The sequence below is a fragment of the Lactuca sativa genome, chromosome 3, assembly GCF_002870075.4.
Source record: "Lactuca sativa cultivar Salinas chromosome 3, Lsat_Salinas_v11, whole genome shotgun sequence".
Taxonomy (NCBI): domain Eukaryota; kingdom Viridiplantae; phylum Streptophyta; class Magnoliopsida; order Asterales; family Asteraceae; genus Lactuca; species Lactuca sativa.
The window spans coordinates 49,152,894-49,164,452 of record NC_056625.2 but is presented as its reverse complement, the minus strand read 5'-3'; the positions used below and the strand labels follow the sequence as shown (position 1 = coordinate 49,164,452).

At 38.0% G+C, this 11,559-nt stretch overlaps 1 protein-coding gene across 1 annotated transcript; it reads left to right on the top strand.

Moving 5' to 3' along the window:
• The first annotated feature begins 5,577 nt into the window (after nt 1–5,577).
• On the top strand, nt 5,578–7,193 carry LOC111884433 (uncharacterized). The gene is made up of 2 exons (XM_023880760.1): nt 5,578–6,619; nt 6,832–7,193. The coding sequence occupies exons 1-2, from the start codon at nt 5,578–5,580 to the stop codon at nt 7,191–7,193; spliced, it is 1,404 nt and encodes a 467-aa protein (XP_023736528.1).
• Nucleotides 7,194–11,559: the final 4,366 nt, after the last annotated feature.

Genomic DNA, 11,559 nt, shown 5'->3' with positions numbered 1-11,559 from the left:
GCCATAAACTCCCTAATGAAGCTCTTAGAAGCCTTAAACTCACTCATACCATTTTGGAAAAGTACTTAGAAAAATCCCATGAACAAGTAGAAGCCTTAAAACACACTAGATACACTCACCATGAGTTTACGGCCGTAAACTCATGGTGAGATGTCCCTGGGCCGTAAACACAACTTTGGGAGTTTACTCTCGAATAGTAGGCTCCACTCCTAAGTCATACACACCCTTAGACGCTACCCGGGACACCCAAACACTTATCCAAAGTGTTTTCCGCTCCTTTGAGCGCGTATAATTGTTTAATTAGTATTAAATATACTAATTGTATGTGAACATATGTTATCATATGTTAAATAGGTCATTGTGTGTGTTCGAGTCCTTGCGTGACACCGAACGCCCAAACGGCACCTTCGTCGGACCTACTTACACCAGGTGAGTTCATACCCCTGAATGAACCTTTTAAGTGTTTTTAAATGTTTTATAGGGGGGGGATACAACTTAAACATGCTAGTTATCATATCAATCACATGTGATTGATAACCCGCATGCACAAGATTTTACCACTGTACACTGTTTTACCGAGTAGGACACTATAATGGTTTTCTAAAAGGTTTTCATTGTTTCAAAACTCTTACTTATACTGTTTTATCCTAATTCATTTTAAACTGGTTTATGAAAGATTTCCAAAGGTTTACAAACATATTTTACAAAAGAATACAAATTATGATTTTTCCCCGAGTATAAAGGTTTTACAAGATTTTAATCAAAGTTCTCTTTCACAACGTATACTTTTACTTGTTGTTACTGCTGCTTCGATTTTACTTATTTAAAACTCCTACTTGATAATGCATTCCCTTCGTGATACGCTTATACCGGATTTTTGTCTCTATATCGCTTATACTTGTAGCCTCTTATACTTGATAGACGTTCTTACTTCACTTATCGTCGTCTCCACTTCGTGATACACTTACACTTGGTACACTTATACTTCGCGATTCGATTATCCCACTCTGTATGCTTATACTTCACGACTCGGATGTTCCTTTGTACGCTTATACTTCACGACTTGGATGTTCCAATGTACACTTATACTTCACCAGTCGGTTATTCCACACTGTACACCTATACTTCACGATATGATTCCACTTGATACACACTCAAGCGTAGTTAGATGTATGTCTGTGCTTGTATAGATGCATATAAATAATGATTGAAGGACTTAGGAAGGCTTGTCCGCCCTATTTCCTTTTCTTCGTTGAGATGTGGTCTAGTGGGATCGGATGTCCATCCGAAGGTCGTTGATTCATTAGTTATATATTATGTACACAAGCATAGACATATGGGTTTACTTCAGTCAGTTCAGTCATGAGTCTCTACCTCTAGTTCAACACTTACATTAGAAACCCACTATTCGGAAGTCTCTACCCACTATTTGGGATGCATCTTCAGGACACGGCCTTCTCCGTCGTCTAGTTGGTAACCAGAGTCTCATGTAGGGAGAGCGTACATTGTGTGTATAGATCTATACGGGATTGACACCCCCGCACCCTGACTGCTAGCTACAGTCCACGGCCCACCAAGCTAAGGGGTGACAAATGTCACATTATATAGACGCTTGTAGGGCGTCTGGTACTCTAGTGTCAGTTAGTATGGTTACGAGTATCTCAGGTTACCTTATAATTCATGGTCTTAAGGTAACAGTATTCACCGGCAATTTACACTGTATGCTGGTAACTCATTTTCAGAGTCACACTGTTTTGATACTGCGAGATGTATCTTTCATTTGATACTGTCTGCTGTCTGTATTCTCTGTTTTGACCTTGCAAGATGTATCTTTCATTTGATACTGTTTGCGGTCTGTATTCACTGCTTTAGACCTTACCAGTTGTACCTTTCATTTGGTACCTTCTGGGGTCTGAGTCTCTATTTGTTAGACTGAACCAGGCGTGTCATTTGTTCGATACTCTTCTGGAGTCTATGATTCCTTGCCTTAGTCAGCAGTCCTCACTGCTGAGGCATATGTTATTCCCTGATGTCGTTTGCTTTCCTCAATAATCAAATTCAGTATTTTGATAATGATAGCAATTTAGGGAAAATGACTTTTTACCACATAACACTGACCAGTCTTGGTAGAAGGCTGCTTTATTAAAGAAAATATAGGATTTTCTGGAAGGAACTCTAATACACAGTAAACACTTAAACTACTACTTTATAAAGTTATTTGGATAATGTCACTAAATACTTATGAACTCACCAGCATTTGTAAAAATGTTGATACTCGCTTTTCAAATAACTTGTATTCTCAGGTTAGCATTAGACAGGTACATCCCCGGAGCTGTTGATGAAGATAGCTTAGTACTGCGCTGTATTTATTCTATTACTTGTATTACTTTGATGTATTAATGTAACCATGTAAAACTATTACTATTAATGCAATGTTTTGTTGTACTTTGACTACTATAATGCATGTGTTGTGATACTTGACATGACGTCATCCACCCCAGAACGTTTCCACCGTTCCGGTTTTGGGGTGTGACAGTGCAACACTAAAAAACGAAACACATAGCACTGAGGTATCACTTTATCAAGGATCATGTGGAAGATGGCAACGTTGAGATTCATTTCGTAAGATTCGCTGATAAATTGGCTGATATATTCACCAAGGCCCTACCTGAAACTACATTTAATAGAATTATTCAAGGGCTGGGAATGATGGAAGCTGATTCTGTACCAAATCCACTAGCGCATTCATAAAACCATCACTACGAATCGGTGCGAACGTTCGCAAGCTTTCGCAGTCCACTGTTCATTAACAACCTGTTTTATCAATGCGAACGTTCGCAATAGTTCGCAATGAATGTGGTTTGGTATTTCAAATATCCTTTTGTATATTTTGTATATCTTTACTATTATCTTTGTTTGATTTTCTTATCTTATCTCCGTTTTCAAAGTTGTTCAGTGCTGCGAATCGTTGCGAACGTTCGCAGCCTTTCATAGTCAACTGTTCATTTCTTGTCTTTTCACTGCGAATCGGTGCGAACGTTCGCAGCCTTTCGCAGTCCACTGTTTCCTCTCAGTTTGTTTTTTCCTTATTTTCATAAACACTTCAAAAACCAAAATTAATTTGTTTTGTTTATTTTACTGGTTTTCAAAAACAACAAAATCACAAAAATACTTTTATCTTTTGTTCATTTTCCTTTGCAAATCAAGATTATAAACGAAGATGTTCGCATTGTCTATCTACTTGTGTGATGGGGCAGGTATAACTCCTTTTACTTATGAATTAGCTAAGTGTCCCTATAAGCATGCAGTTGTATGTTGACCTAAGCCTCAACGACTCGACTGTGAAGCCTTAATGAATTTGATATCACCAATCAATTCTTCCCAATCAGGGTGCGAATTCACATCAGTCATGAGCTACATTACTCTTCTCACATTGAGTTAAGAGTTATTTGCATGGTCACATTCGCATTGCAAAGGTACTTTCGCTTTCTTGTTTCCATCCACTCTCTTCTCCATCACTTTCGCATTCATCAATATAACCTTTGAGACTCTCAGCAATTACCACTGAGGTTTATGGTTATGCAAAATTCTGTGTTAATGATCTTAGTTTCATTCTGCCACGAACTAAGTGAAACCCAAAATTCAATACCCACAATGGATTGATGGTGAACAATCACATGTTATAGCTTTTACCCAAGAATTAACGAAACCACTTTCATGGGAAGCACTATGAAATCTCTTTTTATTTTTGCGTGATCTTTATGAAATTGTCTTTCACCAAGACATTTCTACCAAAAGATCCAGTTTTTTTTTTTTTTTTTTTTTTTTTTTTTTTTTTTTTTGAGGTTTCAATATTATTCCAAGTCAATTACAATATCTTCCCAACCTACTCGTTCAACTGACTACACTGGTCAGACGAGTACCTTTTCCAACTTTCGCACTTATGTCAAGTTCGTAGTTTGGTAAATGGATAAACCACCTTTACCAACCTTATATAAAAGATGTCTTTCAGTGTTTCTCATCAAACAGTTGATCGTATTCAACAGGAAACCGAACATACACTTTTTAGTCTCTCTTGACTATGACGGAAGAGATCTTTGCCTGGGATCAACAGTTTTATGTCATCTATATGGCATCACAACACCCCACAGATAAGCCTTGTTTTATTTCTTTTTCTTTGACACTCTTGCACGAAGATCCTTGTGATTTTCAAAAGTCTTGTTCATGGTTCTATTTAACTTTTAGGTTCGCAGTCATGCGCACTCAACGTAATTTCCTTACTGCGAAAGAAGATAGGCTGACGCGGCAATTCTAAAAAAGGATCAAAATTCAAATAGGCGCGTGAAAAGTTGAACCGCCCGCTATTCTTACGCCGCGTGACGCATGCCTCTGACTTGTCATAGCTGTCAAATCGCGCTTTTTCAGGAGACGATTCAGTTCTCGATACTATATCTCCGGATTTCTCTCAACAAATCAAATCGTATAAAGGGATTTTGGCGGTTCATTATTTCCTTACCACTCTCAAACTTCTCTCAAAGATTTTTGGCGATTCAAAGGCTTTCTACTGTTCATCTTCTTCCTAGCTTCATCAATGGTGGCCTCCTCTAAAAATCAATCAGTGCAAGATCAAACCGTTCATTCTACTCTGCTTAGAGTCAAGAAACACCGGAACCTGATAATCGATTTGAATCCGGTCAAGTATGATGCTTTCCTCCTTCCCTTGATCGAGTGTCTGAAGTACTTTCCTCTAACGATTGCTATGACTCAAGTCGAGAATGACCCTCTCTCGATTCTCTCCAAAGCTTATACCATTGCCAACTATGTCAAGGACGAGCAAAGGGTTTATTTTGACATCCACAATCAAACCACTTCAATATCCAAGACCCGTTTCTGCAATATGCTAGGGCTTCCACAATCTGAGAATCTGATCAATCCAGAAACCATCTCCAACGCAACCATCTTAGAGATGTTCTACCAAATGAGATACAAGGAGCCACTCATAGGTGTATCCAAGTTCAAGAAACCCAATCTTCCAGCAATTTGGAATGCTCTTTTCACCATTCTATTTAAGTCCTTCTCTGAAAGAGTCACAGGAAGTGACTGTGTAAGCAAACTCTTTATGGGGATGATATACGGACTCTACACCGGTGACGTTGACTATGGTGCTATTCTTTGGGATCAATTCATCCACAACACTCATTCTGTAACTCGTCATAATGAAAACTCTTGTGCGAGATTTTGAGGTGTGGTGGTCAACAGGGCTATTAAGCAGCTAAAGATTACAGTGATGACTGATGCTTTGATGGCTTCTATTGTGACATTCCACACAACAGGGATTATCATGGCAAACAGGTCTAAATTCGACTTTATTGGTTTGATTCTGGAGGCAATGTTTCGTGATGTTCCTCCATCAAGTAAGATTCTCGAAGGACATCATACTCTCACTCCTTCGCGACCTCGTCCTCTCACTGACGAATTTCATGCCATTCTGGTTGAGGCGGACAAACCCAAGAAAGGGGAAAAGGGTCTAAGAAACCTGTCAGGAATGATTCTGCGAAAGAAGGACCATCAGCAGCTATGAAACCTCCATCTCAAAAGCGAAAGGCTCCTACAACCTCTACTGCCGCTCCCAAGCGAAGGAAGCAACCCGCTAGAAGGCGAAAGTATCCTACTCTAAGTCCTTCTCAGATTGATGACAAAAACTCAGATTCTGAGACTGAGTCCGAGATTCGCATTGAGGAGGATCCCCCTATTCGCAATGAGGATGTTGAACCCATTCACACTGAAGAACAAGAACAAGTTCGCACTGAGCGAGAGGTAACTCCACCAATTAATGAATATGTTCCTTCTCCTCCTCCCTCACCAAAAACAACTACTTCTGTACTAATAACCATTGCTCCGCTCCCTATAGTATCATCCCAAGCACCCACAATGATTCTTGTCTCCATACCCATTTTCATAGATTCCATGATTCCACCCCAACCCTCTTCTGCACCTGAATGTTCAGTCAACGTATCTGATACAGGGGCTAATACTTCAGGTTTTTCAACCCATGTTACCCCACCCATCTCTCCTATTAGTACTGATGATCCAAAAATGTTTTTTGGAGATGATGACGATGAAGATTTAGAAGCTTTCTCTTTCAGTCCTTTTCAAATAAGGGTTGATAATAACGATGATGTCTCTACTTCTAAAGCAGAGTTCAAATCTATTCATGAGAAGCTTGATCAGTTGCTTCTCACTTCCAGCACTTCTACTTCTGAAGCTTATTCAAAAGCTGATGTTGAAGCTATTCTTGAGCTAGTCACAAAGGAGCATACTGCTAATTCCTCTTCTTTCTCTAAGGTAGTTTCTGACTCGGCTGCTGTTTGCAAGGAAACGACTGAAAAAGTCGATAAACTAATTACTGATACAAGGGTATTTATGGATGAATACCAGGTTACCTACAACAACAACACCTCCACAACAAACAAAGTTATTCAAAATGTTGGTGCCATGTTCAAAGGAGAAAAGACGAGCTTTGTTGAACTTCGCACTGAGTTCAAGTCTGATCACGAAGCATTCCAAGCCTCTGTTGATGCGAAACTCTCAAAGCTTCAGGCAAACTTGGCAATGGAGAGCAAGATCATGGATGCTCTCGCACTCAAATAGGAAAATTGTAAAGTGTTGGAGACCAAACTTCACTATACTCAACAGAAGGTCGATGATTTGCTAGCAGAAAAGGCAGTCACACATAGTTGCATTTCTGATATTAACGGATTTCCGTCTAATATCATTGAGACCCATGATCCTATGATTTTTGTCACCATCCAAAAGTATCTGCTTGAAAAGCTGAGACCGGTGTTCGCGATGCTGCACCGTTTGGAGGGTGTTTCGACACCGATGTTGTTTCCGAAACAAGGGGAGAAGGGAGCTCAAAAGTTCATACGGAGGATGTCAAACCCAAAGTCTCAGTTAAACCTCCTGTCATCAAGCAAGATCCAAAAAACAAGGATCCGTTATTTAGCAACGAATCAATCATTGATGATAGTGAAGACGAAGAGCCTGATGAAGTTGAGCTTAAAAGACAGAAGGCTCGCGAAGCAGAGATTGACGAACATGCTCGCATCGTCAGAGAGGCTGAGGACAAAGAAAGAGCTGAAAAGGAAGCTCATGCCACTCTTAAAAGTAAAATGTTGCTTTTTCCAAAATAGACCCTGAAGCGCATGCATAACCAAGATGTGGATATGCCAATTCAATATTGGTTGGATCCTATTGCTTCCTTTGAAGTTCAGAACTCATAGGATTCGCAGTTTGACATTCCGATCACTCCGAAGGCGTTCAGGTTTTGTGCCTTTATAAAGGTTTCCAGTGTTCCTTTCTCTGATAGCACCGGTGATTAAATGTTGTTTAACTTCTAGTTGAAACATATGAAGCCTCAGTTCCAGGCCTAGAGTGCGAGCAAAATTGTAGCTGTGAAGGTTACTGGGCTGATCGAGACTGAAAGCTTCCCTAATGCGAAGTTTAAAGTTGCGAGAGGATCTGCATGTCAAGCCTGTGAATTTACTCTCGCGGATTTGCCATGCTTGAACCCCAATGTCTGGATGGTTATTTTCAACATTTTGTTACGAGAGAAGGAGAAGTACGAACCGGTGTTTGCTCATCTTCAGATTATGATCAAGTCTTACATTCAGGAAGTTGGGTTGATGGATGTGGAAATTGCTACGGTTCTAAGACAAAAACCAAGTGTTGTTCCAAAAGAGGCTCCGAATGACTTCCAGAAGCTGAAACCCAGGAAGATCTACAAGGAAGGATGGTTTGTAGTTTACACTGCGAGGGATCGTCCAAGTGCAGATCGTCGCAAGCTTTACTTTCATCTTAAAGACAAGCACTTGTTTGCTACTTCTTGTCTGGCGTTCATTTTGGAACTTGTTGCGAAGTATAAGTGCAACAACAAAGATGATGTGAAGTGTTTCACTGATGTGATCACTTGGTACATTCATGTTCGCAAGTTGTTGCTGAGTTTCATTCCCAAAGTCTATGAAGTGCAGAAGCGAATTATGAATTAACTTGGCCATGGTTTCACTTAACGCAAAGGGGGAGATTGTTGAAGATATTGTGTTGCGTTATGGACCTATGTTATTTAGTATACTTTGTATTCACAGTTTGGGCCTGTCCAACCGTATTTGTTATTCTAGGGTTTAGTATATAAGTTACATGCATGCAATCTTATCATTAACGCTTTTATCATTATCATTTATTGTTCTGTAAACCCTAGCGCACCTCTACAGAGGAAGTTCTTAATTGAGCTCTTCTGAGGTGTGACTATATTTTAATCATTCAGCATACGGATTGATTCATTGATTGTTCTTGTGTTTATTGTTCTTATTTATTTACTTGTTAAAGATCTAATCAATCTAAAGAGTGTTTAACTCTTCAATCCTGACTAGCAATCGTTGCTCTTAAAAGCCTTTATCGAACTCTGACCTAGTCAATGATGCATCCATTAGATAAGGGGTCATATATTCCTCCATTCTAGATATCATATGGACTGAGACATGGATTGTAATCATTCTCTCTGTCCATTTATTGTTTCCCAATTCTAATTTATGATGACCGACTAATTGAACAAATCAAATCAGTCCAGGCCCGGCCGAACACTTAGGGTTGTGATCACTAAATCATCGAGCGGCCCACATATATCACTTTTATCCACATGGGGAAAAAGGAACGGATAAACTTCGACCCAAATGCTTGCTTGTACTTACTCATCAAATTACACAAAATAATATGTTTTATAACATCCAAGTTACTGGTGCGTTTACATATGTCAATGTGCAACCGACTTGTAACTATAACTCACATGTTTCCGTTTCAAGAATATAAGATATTATCGTCTCACAATCACTCATGATAAAATCCATGAAGTGATTTAGATGAGCATGGGTTGAATCCAATACTCGAATCTTATTCCACGAGCACTCATGAACACTGCAACTATGTCTAAAACACCTAGCCAACTACAAACTCATTCATGACAGTCTTGCCTCAATACCTACTTCCAAAGTATGGTTGACTGTGGATGGTTTGAATAACCTAGTTATTCGGGAAGTCAAAACATGCAAAGTGAAACACAAGAATAATACTAATCCTATACGACCCCAAAACTTTGAATTCCATATTGATTACTCATTATTCATTGTATAATGTTTCGAATAATCAACTTAATACTTGAATTAAAACAATAGTTGTCCCATGCTCCAAGCATGTACACTATGTTTGTCTATGGTCCTTACTTTGTAAGATCTATCAATTGACAACACTTTAATGATGTTCATTTCACAATTCCAAATTCTTACCGTAAACGTAAGAATATCAAATTCTTGCCATTTACTGTAATCTGTTAGATTCTAAACTTATATGCAACGATCTTTTTGTAATAACTATGCACAAAAGTCACAGAGACTTGGCAACAAACATTATAAAGTATTCCAATGGAGAGAAATTCCATGGAAGCGAAGTCTCACATTCAAAGTACATTCCTTTTAACATCCTTCTCACATTAACTTTTCTAATCTTACACAAATTTAAAGAATGACTTCCCTTATGAAAACATTTCCATATTCCTATTTTGACTATCACTTCTAAACAAGAGTTGCCTCTTTTCAGAATATGTCAATATGGTCCTTTCCAAAATTTACACCATACTTCTAAGTGTCCATGAGCAACCAATATTTGGTAAACCTCAAATTATCCTCGACAATTGCTTAATCATTTTATTCATATCCAGTTCTAGTCCTTTTCCCTCTTAATGCCCTAGGCATTTGGTAAATTTAGAATGGATGAATATTACAGCACATATAATCGATCCTATATCCGAAGCATATGGGACACGATTCATGATGTCTCACATAAATACATGATACTAGACCAGTCATTTTCTATAATATTTCTATTTCTATTTGCCATGTTCTCATAATTCGAATTATGAAAAGGGATGCCGTAATCATAATCGTATTTTAGAACGCAAATAATATTTCCATATATAGAATTTTCTTATGTTGACCCATTCCACCATAACATTCATACATATACTTGACTAAATTTGATTAAAATCTCAATCTAAGCTTTTAGAATTGAAATGACATATGAATTCTTCTCCCGCAATTATAGCAAAACAACTTTTCAAACCCTGCAACTTGGCGAATTGAAACCTTTGTTTTCAATAATTAACATTGCTAACTTGCAACACTTACCATAGTTGATTATGATCCCACTAGCATAATAATTACTTTACTAGCATAACAATTATGATCCCACTAGCTTTGACATGTACCCATAAATCATGTGGACTTCTATAAATCAATACTTTATTGACTTTCTTACCAAAGTTATGATTTCTGATACGAGATTCTTTGATAAGATTTTATCAAAATCATACACCTTTCCTTAGACAGCTCACTTGTGTGTCTAAACAATTATGAAGAGGGATGCTGTAATCATAATGTTTAGACCTTTAGCCCCTTCTCACAATTCGAATTATGAAGAGGGATGCCGTAATCATAATCGAATTTGAGAATGCAAATCCCACATGATATCTCTTTAAAATCTACTTAGTAAAAGCGTTTCCTCACAATCATTTTCTTGAATTGGAAAGAAACCTTATGACACTTAGATTTTATGATGTGTATATTCCTATCCATGGGAATTTGTCAAACCATAATCATAAGACAAGGTTAGTGACAAATCCAAACTCATATGGACTGAACTTGTTAAATCTCAATTTCTTGCCACCTGGCAGTACAAGGGCCTGCCATGTCTTCCAAGTTGTTATGCAAACAATTGAGAACTCGTAGAACTCACATGCATAGTCAACTTTTAACTGGAATGAGCACAGAAATAAGAATATGTCAACACGATAGGTTACAAACCGCAAGTCGTGTGCTAGTGATAAACAATAGGTTTTATTTTTAATTAGTTCTTGAGACCCTTTTCAAGATCATTAAGACTCCTGCTGACTCCATGACATATGAGATTCTCTTGTCAAGAACCATTCCTTGACTAAGAAATATTCAATAGTTAGTGCGAATTCTTATCAAGAAAAACACTTCACATTATTGTTCTTAGTTGGTCTGTGTTTTATCCAAAACATCATAACTTACCAATTTCAAATGTACAAGAGTAGAAAGTAGTTTACTCTACATTTGGCAAGTGTTATAAACCTTTCTTAAGATTATGTCACTCAAGTTACTATCTTGGAGTATGACTCTAAGACTTGTTTTGGAACGAATTATGAATCATCTTCTTGATTTAACCTTTTAAACAATTCACGATTCCTCTTCTTAGCCAAACAAATGCTCCAAGATGTCCTTAGAGGATCAATTGTGACATGGCTTTCCATAATCTTTAAGATAATCATAAAACAAGATACTCAAGTATTCTCCTACTATCCAATCTCTTCAGACTGGAGAAACTTTTATCTTTCTGCCGAATTTGATTCTTCTCATTCGTCCTGCCATACATTGAAACTTTTCCACTGTTTCAGAATTACACTTAAACTTGTAAGCATAACCATATTTA